The 16,053-nt window shown below is 43.6% G+C and overlaps 1 protein-coding gene and 2 pseudogenes across 1 annotated transcript; 2 read left to right on the top strand and 1 right to left on the bottom strand.

Annotated features, from left to right (window-relative positions):
• Window positions 1–1,961: 1,961 nt before the first annotated feature.
• Window positions 1,962–2,940, top strand: LOC109047446 (olfactory receptor 1D2-like). Its single transcript, XM_042738889.1, has one exon. The coding sequence runs from the start codon at window positions 1,962–1,964 to the stop codon at window positions 2,907–2,909; it is 948 nt and encodes a 315-aa protein (XP_042594823.1). The 3' UTR covers window positions 2,910–2,940.
• A 4,476-nt stretch (window positions 2,941–7,416) lies between these two features.
• Window positions 7,417–9,324, top strand: LOC109089703 (annotated as a pseudogene).
• A 5,382-nt stretch (window positions 9,325–14,706) lies between these two features.
• LOC122139742 lies at window positions 14,707–15,832 on the bottom strand (annotated as a pseudogene).
• Window positions 15,833–16,053: the final 221 nt, after the last annotated feature.

Here is a 16,053-nt window from a genome sequence, read left to right as displayed (position 1 = left end):
TAAATGTATTGATTTCTTTTGTTAAAACTATGTAATCTAAATGGATGGAAATTTATGTAATTGAATTACATACAATTTACAATTTACAAAGGTTTGCTGATACTTTTTTTTTCTCTCTAATTTAACAGTTTAAATTAGTTTTTATTAAGGTTTAAGTTTTTCTCTAGTTTTATTTAGTTTATTTGTTTATTCGTCTTTTCCCTTTTGTCTATGTGAGCAATATGTAACTTTATGGTGACGTGCACAGGACGCTGTGGATAACTTTCACCATGTGCTGGCTAACACCATGAATGGGTGCCACAGACTCTCTACGCATCTCTTTACACCAGAGATATGCTTCTGTTACTCTCTGTAATGCAGGATTTCCTTCCATTGTAGACCTGCCTGAAGCTATCAAACTATGACCGGAGAGCTGCAGAAGCCTGCAGACGAGAGGCAGATGAGGGAGCCCTTACGGAACAAAATATATGGGAATATATATGGAGCGAATTTTGTGCTGATATTCATCAAACAAATACAGAGTTTTGTAAATAAACACAATATCCTTCAAACTTTCAAACAAACACAAAGTGATTTGCAAATACAAAACTCTATTTGAATGACATGAGCATGATTAAGTTATAACAGAGTTTTAATTTTAGGTCAAACTAAATATAAAGCATTGATTGATTAATTAACTGATTCATTCTGACTGTGAACTTGAGTCTGGCTCTGCTCTGAAAGAAGAGGGTCATGATAACAATCAATATATAAGTGGTAGCTGTGTTGAAGTAGATTTTCATGTTGCCAATTAGGATTTTAAAAACTGCATGAAATAATGCAAAATATTACTGCACAGAATTATCCAGATGAATTAGGCCAATCATAGTGCAATACATTTGTTTCCAGTAGGACACACAAAGGAATCCTGTGAAAGGACTGTTTCAATAACACTGTCTTAGCTTGCAGAAAACACGCAGCAAAAAAGGCCAATTTAACATATTGTTCTTCTGATGTTTTTTTATATATATATATATATATATATATATATATATATATATATATATATATATATATATATATATATTGTTGTATAATTATTTGTGTTTTATTTGTTTAAATACTTTTTTTTTTCTATTGTTGACAATAGACCAATTAAACATTATGGCTATACATGGCTACTTTATGTTGAAGCAGATTAAAAACAAAAACTGTATATAAAGCTGTAAATAAATGTGTAGTATGTTTGAGTTTTAAGCCTATTGTAACCAGTCTTAAATTTCCTCTGCTAGCTGACCTTATTTTTACTAGTAACTGATTTGTGCTCTGTATTGTAAGTCAGTTTGTGAAGAAAGTGTGAGCTAACAACATACCAGAAAATATAATAGTAAAAGTAATTGTGTAAATAATTGTATAATATACTACAAGTTTCATATTGTATGTAGTGTTGGAACTAATGGATCGGCAGGAATATGTATGACAATAATGATGTAAATAGATGGATAATTTATCTAAATCTACTTGTGTGCATAGATGTATAGTTATTTTGAGTTAAGAGAAAAAACAGCCTTTAGAGAGCCTGTTAAAACTGTTTTCAGTGTTTGTGGTCAAGGCAATTAGCATGAGACCAGTTCCATATATAACAAACCAAACCAAATCAAGACTTAACAAAACACTGCAGGAGACATGCCTAGGGAGAACATGGTAAGATTTCATGGACTTACACTTATATTTCCTCCACTTATATTCAACGGACTTATAACTGAATAAAAGCAATGCATGCTAATGTCAGATGATTTTATACTACTGTTATTATTATTATTATTATTATTATTATTATTATTATTATTATTATTACATCTACATGATTCCTAATTAAAGACCATGACCATTCAAGTTAACACATCCTTCTATTTCTAATTAGCTTTCCAATAACTTAATAACAACAACAAAATCTACATAATAGGTGAATATCATTCCAGATGCAGCCACAGCTGGAGAATGAGTCCAGTGTCCTAGAATTTACTCTCTCCGGTCTCAGTGAAACAATGGAAAACAGATATGTGTTTTTTTCTGTAACTGCACTGTTTTATCCCTTGATGGTCTTTTGCAATGTAACAGTAATTTTCACTATAATCGCAAATAAGAAACTTCACGAGCCAATGTATCTGTTTATCTGTAATTTATGTGTAAATGGACTTTTTGGCACGGCTGGATTCTATCCTAAATTCATGTATGATTTATTATCATATGATCATGTGATTTCTTATGTTGGATGTATGATTCAGATATTTGTCATTTATTCATCTGCTTTATGTGACTTTTCAACATTAACAGTAATGGCATATGACAGGTATGTGGCAATATGCAGACCACTGGAGTATCATTCAGTAATGACTAGTCAGAGACTTCTTCAATGTATCCTTTTCTGCTGGCTGACTCCATTTTTGTACATGTCTGTTGCAGTTATGTTAGTTGCTAGACTCACTTTATGTGGCTCTACTGTTGAAAAGTTATACTGTGAGATTTGGGCAGTTGCAAAACTTTCATGTTTTTCTACAACAGTAAATAATGTGTTTGGGTACATTATTATTCTTACATACTTTGGACATGCAGTATTGATATTTTGCTCGTACATTCACTTGGTTAAAAAGTGCAGGAAGTCAATAGAGGGCAGAAACAAATTCATACAAACATGTGTACCACATTTGCTCTCACTGATCAATGTGACTACTGCATTGTTATTTGATGTACTTTACAGTCGTTATGGCTCAAAGAATTTGCCACAAGGTGTGCGTAATTTTATGGCCTTGGAATTCTTACTCATGCCACCAATTTTAAATCCCCTTATTTACGGTCTAAATTTGAAAACAGTACGGCAGCAAGTTATTAGACTCTTTTTCAAAAAACAAGTGGGAATCTCTGAATGAAGATATTATCAAGTCAAAATGTTTTATTATTTTTTTATTCCAGAATGATTGTGACCATTTTTTAAGTAGATTTATTTCATGGGCATTGTTTATGGACAATAAGCCTTTTGATTTTACCATGATTAATGGCTGTTCTTAGGTATGAAATGAAGTAGAAGATCTATGAAAAAGAACACAAGGGTTTTTGGAACAAGAAAAAAAAAAAAGTTGTTAATTTTGGGTTAAATTTTCTTGCATCCAGGTGCACTCAATGTTAATATCAAATAAAACAGCTCTGATTTAATTTATATTTGCTATTCATAAATAAAAAAAAATGTGTTTGAGTTGAATAGAAAATAGAACACAAATAGAAATTTGTGTATAAAAACAGAACTGCCATCCTTGGAAAAAATATTTCAGTACTACAATAGCATAATGCTCAGTTCATGTGCTTTGTTTTGCATACAGTCATTTTCCTACTCACTACCATACTGTCAAGTTATCAAACATTGGCTAGGAATACAACAATATAATCATATATTCCTGAGACAAGGATACAAACAGGAGTGGCAAAGAGACCAGTACAAGGGTCATGTTCCTAAAGCAATGCACCAAGACCCTGTTACTAGTTCTGAAGTGACGTTTCGAATAACTAATTACTCCTTGTGGGCAAGATACTTATACAGTGCCATAAGAAAGTAGTTCTACATACAAAAGAAATTCATTATTAAAAGAAAAACCCAACTAGCGAGGACATTTTATGTGGCCATTTCATGTTTCTATTTAAATCTAGTGTTTTGCACATATGTTTTAGATGTTTAGATGTCCTGGGGTTTGGTTAAGTGACAGAACAGGGATCTCCAATCCTGCTCCTGAAGAGCTACCATCCTGCATACTTCAGTTCCAACTCTGCTCCAACACACCTGCCTGTAATTGTCAAGTAACCCTGAACACCTTGATTATCTGGTTCAGGTGTGCTTGATTGGCGTTGGAGTTGAAATCTTCAGGATGGTAACTCTCCAGGAGCAGGGTTGGAGACACCTGCATTAGAAAATGTAATTAACCTGATATAATAACAATGGCAGTCAATGAGATGTCATCACTAACATAGTGAAGCATACATGAGTATTTGTGTCACAAAGGTGTTGATTGTAGGCCTATCCATGGTCTTATTTGGCCAATTTTTGTAAGTCCAGTAGAAGGACATTGGAAACAATGTGTAACAACTTCAGCCATGATTTTTTTTTTTCTTACATGAAATTTTGAGCAAAGTTCTATTAAAAATATACTTTTGCATTACATATAATATTCCATTTGCCATACTGTAGTGTGCTTTTTGTGTGTGCTGTCTCACAATGGTTAGTAAACAATAAATGATTCATTCAGTAATAAAGAACTTGTCATGATCATTCTGTTGCAAAAAGAAGAAGGAAACCCTGCTATACTTAGGAACCAAAAGCTTGTGCCTGTATTGGGGGCCTGGTGCTAATGCCTGCCATTGGGATGTGGCAGATATGCGTGCTGCTGGAATAAAATAAAAATCATGCCATGGTTGTGACACTGATGGACAAGCAGAAATATAATAGAGAATATTGCAAAGTTTTTGTGACAAAGTCCTTGCTGCCGGTATCTATATGTATTGTTGATATATAACATGTCCATGGACATTTTTATCCTAGATGCTGGAAGGTTTTTTTTTGTTTGTTTGTTTGTTTTTTATAGAAATTCCATGTAGTCTAACCAGTAAGCATGAGCTAAAAGTTGCATATATAATTATAAAAAAAAAAAAAAAAATGTTTTTTTAATAGTTGTATACTGTGTAGTAAAAACTAAGAGTAAAAGTCAGGGAAATAATACTGTCCAACCAATGTAGACATCTTTATGTAACAATGTTACTGCAGTAATATATTTCAGAGGACATGTGGTGTCTTGCAGATAAATGTTTCACTTTACAACATCTGCTCCTGTTTCTGGCAACTCAATAAACAATGCAACTTCTCTTTAATTTTAATTGGGGAAGTCATGGCCTAGTGGTTAGAGATTTTGACTCCTAACCCTAAGGTTGTGGGTTCGAGTCTCAGGCCGGCAATACCACGACTGAGGTGCCCTTGAGCAAGGCACCGACCCCCAACTGCTCCCCGGGCGCCGCAGGATAAATGGCTGCCCACTGCTCCGGGTGTGTGTTCACGGTGTGTGTGTGCACTTTGGATGGGTTAAATGCAGAGCACGTATTCTGAGTATGGGTCACCATACTTGGCTGTATGTCACGTCATGTCACGTCGTCACTTTAATATCTATAGTCTTGTAATCTTTGTCATATAAAACAAAATTGTGTGACAATAAATGGTTTTCTTTCTGTCTTTAGAAAATAATATATTTTATTTAATCATCTGGTTGTGAACTTGAGTCTAGCTCTGGTCTGTATGACAAGGGCCATGATAACATGTTACAAGTGGCAGCTCTGTTGGAGTTGATTTTTATTAGTGGTGGGCCGTTATCGGCATTAACGTGCTGCGTTAACGTGAGACTAACGCAAAAATATATCGCCGTTAATCTATTCTCAAAGTTGGGTTGGGAGCTGGGTCTATACTACGCAAGCTATGATTACTTTCACCGTGATAGTTTAGTGCGGATGTATACCTAGACGAATTGCACTGTAGGGGGCGAGAACGAGTCTTCGAACCTGTGTGTAGCCTATGCTATTCCTACTGTGAAATTACCAAGCTTGCCCAAAAAAAAACTCGACAAGACTCACGCCTGTAGTGCATATGCAGTCCGTGTGTGTGTGGTGCAGAAGCAGCACGGACTCATTGTGCTTTCACACAGGACTCGTTTGCAGTCCGCTTCTGATCCGCGGCTGTTTAGTCCACAAACACAACATTTGTTCATTATTTTATATTTCAAACCATGTAAAAAAAAAAAAGTGTGACTCTTATCACAGAACAGTAACAATCTTTCATAATCATAAACATTAGTTTAAACTTAATAAATATAAACAACATATTATTCATGGATTTGACTTCTAGGTTTGTATAATAAGCTGCTCAAGCAAGCTGCAAAACATTTAAACACAACAATTAGCCTACTTTTCTTGTTGGAATATCGCAAATAATTTAAAATTAAAGCACCAATGACAGAAACAGTCGACTCTCGTGCCTTTTTTGCATTTAAATCTTTATTACTAGCAATCGCATGGTTCTTAATGAACTTTGTTTTTCTGCTTCCATAAAAGTGCATAGGCCTATATTCATGTTGCCTCGTTTATCTAAAGGTGCTCTTTTTCTTGTTTTAAACCTAGCCAAAACCAATGTGTTGCATGTGAAACACAGTAGGCTTTAATTAGTATACATTTATTGTGAAATTACTGCATTTCTGTGTCAATCCATGTTAATTTTTACTGCGAACAATGCGCTGTCATTTTAATTCACAGCAAAAATAGACTCGGTACGTAACGATCTGCAGACGCACTGCTCGTGGAACGCACTGACGGACCACAACCGTGTGAATGCTGGAATCCGTTAATGGGTGCGTAAAAAAAATAAAAAAATGCTACGCATACGCACTGCAGACGGAGTATGTGTGAAAGAGGTGTAAGGTTGTTTGCAACTTGTGCAATGTGGAATTAGTTTACTGTAGGAGTTCTTTCAGTCTCAAGTACCACCTAAACGCAAAGCATCCCTTAGCTAATGCGGAAGATGCCGGGCCAAGCAATGTAGCACAGGAGAAGAGTCATTGTCAAACTACTAAGTTTGAGTGCAGCACAGCTCTATCAGTACTAACAAGTACATCTTATTTAACATAATTTGAATGCATTCGGCAGAATTCAAATGAGCCATTTTAATCTAGATTAATCTAGATGAATTCCAAGATTACAGTGAGATTAATCTAGATTAAAAAAATTAATCTATGCCCACCACTAATTTTTATGTACCCAGTCAGTGCAAAATAATTTCATAATTTATTCCAACTGGACAGTGGGATCCTGCAAAAGGCCTGTTTCCCACACACAGTCTGAGCCTGCAGACAAAAGCAGAGCACTTTTTATTCATCTTTTTTAAAGAGCAAATGTTTCCTATTGTTGTGACAACAGAACAATTAAACATGAGATCCAGTTATGACTTATTTGTGCAGGAAACCACTAGGTAAAACATACTATAGGTTTACATTCCTTTTGAATGAACTAAAGCAACCATCTTGTTAAATTGTGTAATACAGGTTTCATAACTGTGTAGTGGTGGATCTGATATATTGGCTGAAAACATGAATGGCAACTTAAACTGTATTCTTATATATTATATTCAATTTATTATATCCAACTTAAACTGTAAAATTTTTACTTGTAGGCACAGATTGGCATAGACGGGCAGTTATTTTAACTTAAAAGTTAGAAGAAAGAAGAAAAGAAAAGGAAGAGTAAAGAAAAGAAAATTAAACCTGTTTTCAATGTTTGTGGACAAGGCAATTAGCATGAGTCCAGAGTCTATATATAGCAAACCAAATCGAACCTTTACAAAACACTACAGGAAACATGCCAACAGTGAACATGGTAAGATTTCAATTGTTTTGCAACCGGAGAAATAAAATGTAAAAAAAAAAAATTATATATATATACAGTTTGGTTGTTTTTTTGTTACATATTTTGATATTCCATTTCCCCAAATATCATTCCAGGTGCAACCATCACTGGAGAATGAGACCAGTGTCTTAGTATTTACACTCTCAGGTCTTAATGAAACAATGGAAAACAGATTTGTGTTTTTTTCTTTCACTGTACTGTTTTATCCCTTGATGGTCTTTTGTAATGTAACAGTACTTTTCACTATAATCTCATATAAGAAACTTCACGAGCCAATGTATCTGTTTATCTGTAATTTATGTGTAAATGGACTTTTTGGCACGGCTGGATTTTATCCTAAATTCATGTATGATTTATTATCATATGATCATGTGATTTCTTATGTTGGATGTATGATTCAGATATTTGTCATTTATTCATCTGCTTTATGTGACTTTTTCAACATTAACAGTAATGGCATATGACAGGTATGTGGCAATATGCAGACCACTGGAGTATCATTCAGTAATGACTAGTCAGAGACTTCTTCAATGTATCCTTTTCTGCTGGCTGACTCCATTTTGTGTGCGTGTCTGTTGCAGTTATGTTAGTTGCTAGACTCACTTTATGTGGCTCTACTGTTGAAAAGTTATACTGTGAGATTTGGGCAGTTGCAAAACTTTCATGTTTTTCTACAACATTAAATAATGTGTTTGGGTACATTGTTATTCTTGCATACTCGGAGTGTCCCCCAAGCCAACCCACACGGGCCCAAAACAACACCTCAGAAACAAGTCAGTCGATTCCAAATCTTATTTAAATCGTTCACACTGCTTGGGGACTGGGCAAGGGCCAATTACCAACTACCCTCTGACCGGCCTCACTGGGCTATGGCGTGAAGGCCGGGCGCAGGGGCCCGGGGATCGGGGCGGGGATCCGGCCCGGCTGCGTCGGTATCCGTTCTCGCCTCCTTCTTTCCTCTTCCGCATCCAGCTCCGGTAAGTATGGTTCACACCGTTCTTTCTCGGGGTGTCCCTCTCTTTCTCTTCCACGGCAACGGCTGGGCCCACAGGCCAGTTCCTCGGCTTGGTTTTGCTTCCTTTCCGCTAATTGAGCTCACAGTTACGTAGGCTACCACCAGTTTTTCCTTGGGTGCCCTCTTCTTTCTCTTTCTCCCAGGCATTCCCTGGGCCACTAGACCCGTAGTGCTTTGAATGGCTCTCACCCTGGCTGGACACAGGTACTGTCAGTACAGGGTGTCGTCTATTCTCTTGGTTATTCATCTCTTTTCTTACCGCCTCACTGGGGCCACTACCGTAGTTTGCTTTGATGGCTACTCTGGGTAACCCGCGTATGAAGTACGGTGTTCTGTTTCTTGTGTCTACTCTCTCTCTTTTCAAGGTCTCTTGGGCCGCGTTCGTTGCTTGACTGGCTGCTCAACTTGGCTGGCCAGGTAGTCAGTCGGTCGCCTCTTTCTCCTGTGTTATCCTCTTCTTTCTCTCAGTATCACACTCGGGCCCCATCGCCAGTAAGTTGCTTTGCCTGGTCGCCACCTTGGGTGAACCGGTCTGTCGTCTCGGTCTCTCGGTTTCTCTTGTGTTCTCTTTTTGGCCCCTTTTCTCCAGGTATCTACTGGCGCAAGCCGTTTGTTTGGCTGGTTTTCCTTGGGGGAAGGTATGGTCCGGGTTCGCTCTCTTTCCTCGCTGTGATTCCTTTCCCTTTTTTCCACCTGCTCAATTGGCATAGACAGTTAGTGCTTGAATGTTCCTTGGGCTGAACCGCGGCCGTCAGTCAGGTTTCTTGTTTTCTTTGTTACTACTTTTTTTCCTTTTTTCTTTTCTTCAAGGTATCCAATGGGCACCTCGCACAGTTGTTGCTTGATGGCTTCTTGGGGTGGGCCCTGTCCGTACGGGTTCGTTCCTTTGTTCTACTTCCTTCCTTTTCTTCCCGGTCTAATGCGCCAAGAGTTACTGCTTGGTGATTTACCTCGCGGGTGGCCAAGCGGTAGGGTCTTTGGCGCTTGAGCCGCACCTATACTGCTCTGCCTGGTTCGGCAGCGTTCCTGTCCTCGAGCCGCGTGCGTGACGGGGGGTTTTTGCAGGCCCAGACTACAGCAGCCCAATATCCGCCGTTCCACATCATTTTTTCACCGTCATGAGCCTAAACCAATCGTGTAGCCCGCATCCGCTCATTCAGTCGTGGTTGCGATGGCCATGTGCTATGCCGTGTCCTCGGGTGATCGTTTACGTTGGCATCTCTTCCATAAGCTCTGCCTTGGTCCCCGCTATCGGGGCAGGGCTCCCTTCCGGGAGAGGCTCTACCCCGCACGGTCACTATCCAGGGCTTCACGCTGACTGGTTAGTACTCCTCCCTGGCTTCCCACCTTTTTCCCGTGTATCAGTGCCCGTAAACGTATTTCCCCTGCGGTTGCGAGTTCCTATATACTCAGCTGGGGAGAGCGCGAGTGCGCCAGGCAGCCAGGCACCGACGGGCCCACGTGTTCCCAACCCAGCAGCGCGCCCAGACTGGGAAATACTGGGCCTAGTCTGTTGTCCGGTATCTCCCCTCACCCAACGCGTCCTCTAGGGAAGGTGCTGCTACCTGATTTCTTTTCCGGCGTCGGCCAACGGGTTTGTTTTATGGCGGCGGACACCCCGGGGTCCCACTCGCATGTGTGCCCTTCAGAGTCATTGTGACTTCCCGCATCGTTATTCCCTAGAAGTCCGGATTCATCTAGGGGCGGGGGGCGGCCCCGGTCTGCTGGGGAGTCTATGGGCCGGTCCGTGTTCGGGGCGTGGTTCGGGGCGATCGGGGGTGGTGCCAAGGGTCTGGTACCCGCCAACTTCACCAAGGGGGCCGTGGTACATGGTGTGATAGTTGTGTGGCTTTCCCCGGCTTTCGGGGTAGTTCGGGCTGAGGGACTATGTTCCCCCGGTGACTCCCCACACCGGGGGCCGACTCTTTCTTGGCGGCGGTCTAGCCGGCTGTGGCTTGCTGCGGCGCTATCAGGGGGGTCCCCCGGTCATCCGTTTCCCTTACCTGCCGCGATTAATCCTCACCAATCTTAACCTTCTTGGCAGTAGAGGGGTTCGGGCGATCATAACCGTTCTTTTCTTTGCGTCTGTATCTGCCCTGTTAGGGCATGCCGTGGGCTGGGCCCACCCTTTACCTTGCTTGGCGGTGTCTCTCGGACGGTCAGTGGCATTGTCTGGTTGCAAATTGGTCAGTGGGGGGTAACCGTGTTCTGGTTGTATAGGCGGGAGGACTTTGGCCGGCTTTTTTTCTTTGCCCCAACGGGTTTTGTCCCCGGTCCACGCCGCCCTCGGGTTTGATTGATCTTTACGCGCCGCTGTATTGGAGCTCCGACGGGTGTGACGTTTGTGTCAACCCGTCTCTACCGTGTACGTTTCTTCCTCCTGTGGAAGTATATAAGTTGGCTCTTGATCGGCGTGCAGAAACTCGCGCGCAGCGAACGTCTGTGTTATTATTTGATTGGTGTCCTCACCATTGTCGCCGTGGTGTTGGGTGGTTGCTGGTTGTGGGGCTGCCCGCTCCTTGTGCCCCGCCGTTCTTACCTATGTTTGGTCGCGATCTGGGTCGACCCGTGCTAACAGCCGTCACAATCATATGATTGAAGGGGGGCTGCGCCTTGGGGGTCCCATTGGCGATCGGACTCCGTATGGATATCAACAATATGCCTCTCGGGCCCGCTGACTTCGGGGTGCCCCGATGCTCTAGCGGTCCAACAAGACGCCTTCCGCAGGGACCCCGGTTCTTCTGTGCCCAATGGTTGTGGTCCGCCCCTGAATACTCACGCAGTTACCCATCTGGGGTACCACGATCTGGCGTATTCTGCCAACTTCGGGGCACTGACCTTAGCACCGCATCGCCATCTCTCGCTCAAGCCCTGCCATTGTCCAGAGCTACTCCCGTATCCGTATGGGACTACCTCTCTAGTGGAGTCAGCCGTGGACCTGTTGCCACTGTCTCACCCAGGCACTCTGATCCTGGCTGGCTCTCCCACCGACGGGGCTCACCTAACCCGTTCAGGCAGGTCTGGTCTGCTGCTGGGTTATGCTTACCAACAGCCCTCCTCGGTGGCCTCGGGGCTTCGTTGGGCGCTGAGAGGACCGTGGTGTGTGTATTCTCTTTTTTTCGTGTCCGGGGTTGCATGATGATGAGACACTCCTCCCCCTCTACGACCGGGGGACGTCCTTCCGGTCTTGATCCGATTCTTGCGGCTTCACTCGGCCCCGGAGGGGGCCCGCAAGGCTAGGAGGCTGCTATATGGTAGGCGCAGGACGCCCCGGCACCAGGCACAGACAAGAGGCCGTGCGTGAGAATGGGGATCGAGGATTGCCCGTCGGTGGGCGCGGAGAGACAGGCAGGGATCAAGCTGTCCGCGATCGGTCAAGGAGAATGGCCCTGGAACAGGGCGACGGCTGACGCCAGCGGAGAGGTAGCCCAGACGGATACTGGGGAGGAGGCTGACTGGGGCAAGGGACAGGATGAGCTGAGAGATGGGTTCTGGGCACAGAAAGGGTAAGGACACGAAGTGGGCGAGAAAGTACGGCCAGATAGTGGTACCGCAGATGAGGTAAGGCGTAGTTCGGCCGTACCACAACCAGTTGGGGCCAGGAGAGGACGTGTTGTCCTGCTTAGGAGATTTTCTTTTGGCCGGGCTTAGAGGCATCGGTGCACGCCCTATCCAAGCGTGCCGAGATGCATATTGTTTAAGTCCAGACGGGAGGGTCCGAGCGCCAATGGTTCCCCATCAATGACGAAGGCCCCCCCTTCTATCAGGCTATGGAATTTCTTTGACACTGGGTCGACCCACACGAGATCCTACCAGAACTCTTGGTAAAACGGATTTGTTCACAAAGTCGCTTGGGCTACCCCACCCTCGACCAGAATGCAACACCACCGCTACCGTTTAGCGGGCCGTCTTCCATAGTTCGGATGCCCGCAGTTCTGCACTCGATCCCCCAAAACAAAAGGAGCCAACTGTGCGTCAGGGTAATTAGAGAACTATGACAGTTGTACGTTGCAGAAAACTACACACCACTCGTATCATCCTCAGGGGAACGGCGGCTGTGAGAATTCAATCAGACACTATTGGGGATGATGGGGACCTGGACCAAAACGGGGACGATAGGCGTGAGTGCCTTTGCCAAACCTCCTAAGCCTATACCAAACAGTATTATACATAGTACTACGGGTTACGCCCCCACTTACATGTGTGGCAGCACATACGAAGGCATATGACCTGTCCTAGGAGTGACAGCGACCAAGACGGAAGCAAGTGTAACGGATGTGGGGGGGCGCATCACCAGCGCGTGCATTCGCCTAGAGCAGGTGTCGAAAAGGATACAGAGGAAAGGAGAGAAGTAAGCGGTTGTATGATCGGAATGTAGAGAGAAGCCCTCTACTCGCCCAGGGAGAGAGGGTGTTGGTTGAGAGATAATCGGCGGGCTAGGGGAGGGGAAAACTGCGTGACGGTTGGGAAGGCACCCCTTATGTAGTTGCCGGCCGCAGAGGCCGGACAGCGGTGCTACTACATCCGGCAGAAGGGAAGTCCGGGCCCCGAACCGTGTGGTGCACCGGAAACATGATTCGGCCATGCCCTAACTACCACCGAAGCCGTGGAAGAAGTCCCCACGGAAACCTGTACCAGCGGCCCCGGATTGAAGGTTGGGCTGTTTTGGTACCAGGGAGACCCGTGGTGTGCACCACCCCCGATCGCCCCGAGAGAACCAGAAGCCGCCCCTGAAACAAGCTGAGCCCGATTCACCAGTGGACGTCCCAGCGAGAGAACGAGGGCCGACCCCTGCCCGCTATGGGGAGTGGCAGCCGAGGCCGTTCTAGGGACTAGCCGGGATTGGCGGGGGAGGATGTCACAAGGTTGGCGATCTTTAGGGCGGAACCAAAATTCGGGAAGTTTGGTCCGCCCGGAATGTTTACGCCCGGACCGGAAAAAACAGAACACCGGAATTGCCGGTAGCGCACGTAACCGTAAGAAGGAAATCAGGGAATTCGCTGAACCTGTGAATAGTTAGGGACAGCGGTTGGTGATGGAGGATACGCTGGACAAAGGAGTACTTGAGGCCAAGTTATTTCACAGTTTGGGCGCCTCCTTTCTGGTGTGTGTGAGCGCACTGTGTTTGTGCCCTCTTGGTGCGCTGCTGGCTGCTGTCTAAACTCTCGATATCCCTCAGGCTGGATATTGTATGATGTGAAACATCGCGAACCGTAAAAGGTTGAGAAGTGAACGATTTTACGCGAACTGCGACGGACGTGAAAAAGGGTCTTGAAGCGCCATTGACTGTGATACTAAGAGCCAGTCGAAAGTGCCCTGGATATTGACCTGGGCGTTTGTGTGGGGTAGATCCCTCCAGGAGGAGGGGAGGGCGCCCTAACCCTACTTATAGCGTGGTGGGAGAAGCCGAAGGAATACGTCTGAAGTCGTCACAACGACGACATCACTAGTAGGCCGCATATGCACATCGCCAGATCCGCACCAAGCGAAGTGAACGGAAGACGGGGTCCTTTCGTTACACTGAGTGTGGTGGTGAGGTCTTCATGCTGTGAAAACCTATAATTTTTGGACGTGGTGTGTATATTGTCTGTGGGCTGCTGTGTATTGCCGGAGTCCTGTAAGATTAAACCCCGCCTCACGCACTCGGTCGAGGGAGGAAAAGGAGACTGCTGGTCCTAGCCTAGTTCAGTATACAGTAGATGTTGTGAAGCGTGGCTTCAGATCTGCCGGAGGAGATTAGCACAGTACGCTGTGTCAGCCCAGAGTTGTGAAAGCAATCCAAAGCAGGAGTAACTGTGCTTTGCGTCCAAAGTGATACCTGTGGAGAGAAAAGGAGAGAGAGTGAATAACACGGAGGAGGAATTAGAGCGAACCCCTGTACTACAGTACGCTGTGTCCAGCCAGAGGGGAGAGCATTCAACCAGCAAACGAACTGTGCTATTGTGCCCAGTGATACATGTGGGAGAGAAAAGGAAAGAGAGAGTAGGTAACACAGGAGCAAAAACAGAGGAAAACCCCTGTACTACAGTAGTGTGTTCAGCCCAGAGGTGAGAGCCCATTTCAAAGCCAACTAACTGTGCTAGTGTGCCCAAGTGAGGCCTGTGGAGAGAAAAGGAGAGAGATGTGAATAACACAGGAGGAATAGAGCGAAACCTGTACTTACAGTTACGGCTGTGTCCAGGCCCAGAGGTGAAAGCCATCCAAAGCAGAGAACATGTGCTTTCGCGTCACAAGTTGATACCTGTGGAGAGGAAAGAAGAGCGAGTGAGTAACACAGGAGAAACAGAGAAACCTGTACTTACAGTACGCTGTGTCAGCCCAGAGGTGAGAGCCATCAAAAGCAACTAATGTGCTATTGTGCACGGTTGATACATGTGGCGAGAACAAGGAGAGAGAGTGACTAACACGAGGAGGAATAGAGCGAACCCTGTACTTACAGTTTAGCTGTGCCAGACCCAGAGTGGGGGGGAAAAAAAAAAAAAAAGAGGGACGGGGGGAAAAAAAAAGAGGAAAAAAAAAAAAAGGGGGGGGTGAAGGGGAAAAAAACACCCCCCCAGGAGAAAACAGAGGGAAACCTGTACTTACAGTACGCTGTGTCAGCCCAGAGGTGCGAGCCCGCCTTCAAGCAAACTAATGTGCTAGTGTGCCCAAGTTGATGCTGTGGAGGGGGGGTAGAAAAAGGAGAGAGAGTTCGTGAATAACACGAGGGGAATACTGCATGTCCAAAGTATGTAAGAATAGGCAATAATGTACCCAAACACATTATTTACTGTTGTAGAAAAACATGAAAGTTTTTGCAACTGCCCAAATCTCACAGTATAACTTTTCAACAGTAGAGCCACATAAAGTGAGTCTAGCAACTAACATAACTGCAACAGACATGTACAAAAATGGAGTCAGCCAGCAGAAAAGGATACATTGAAGAAGTCTCTGACTAGTCATTACTGAATGATACTCCAGTGGTCTGCATATTGCCACATACCTGTCATATGCCATTACTGTTAATGTTGAAAAGTCACATAAAGCAGATGAATAAATGACAAATATCTGAATCATACATCCAACATAAGAAATCACATGATCATATGATAATAAATCATACATGAATTTAGGATAGAATCCAGCCGTGCCAAAAAGTCCATTTACACATAAATTACAGATAAACAGATACATTGGCTCGTGAAGTTTCTTATTTGCGATTATAGTGAAAATTACTGTTACATTGCAAAAGACCATCAAGGGATAAAACAGTGCAGTGAAAGAAAAAAACACATATCTGTTTTCCATTGTTTCACTGAGACCGGAGAGAGTAAATTCTAGGACACTGGACTCATTCTCCAGCTGTGGCTGCATCTGGAATGATATTCACCTATTATGTAGATTTTGTTGTTGTTATTAAGTTATTGGAAAGCTAATTAGAAATAGAAGGATGTGTTAACTTGAATGGTCATGGTCTTTAATTAGGAATCATGTAGATGTAATAATAATAATAATAATAATAATAATAATAACAGTAGTATAAAATCATCTGACATTAGCATGCATTGCTTTTATTCAGTTATAAGTCCGTTGAA

This window comes from Cyprinus carpio, chromosome B15, assembly GCF_018340385.1.
Source record: "Cyprinus carpio isolate SPL01 chromosome B15, ASM1834038v1, whole genome shotgun sequence".
Taxonomy (NCBI): Eukaryota; Metazoa; Chordata; class Actinopteri; order Cypriniformes; family Cyprinidae; genus Cyprinus; species Cyprinus carpio.
Note: the sequence above shows the minus strand (reverse complement) of the source record. Positions and strands in the feature narration are given on the sequence as shown.

Coding starts and splice junctions, on each gene's coding strand:
- LOC109047446 (XM_042738889.1), top strand. CDS start 1,962: ATGCAGCCACAGCTGGAGAATGAGTCCAGTGTCCTAGAATTTACTCTC.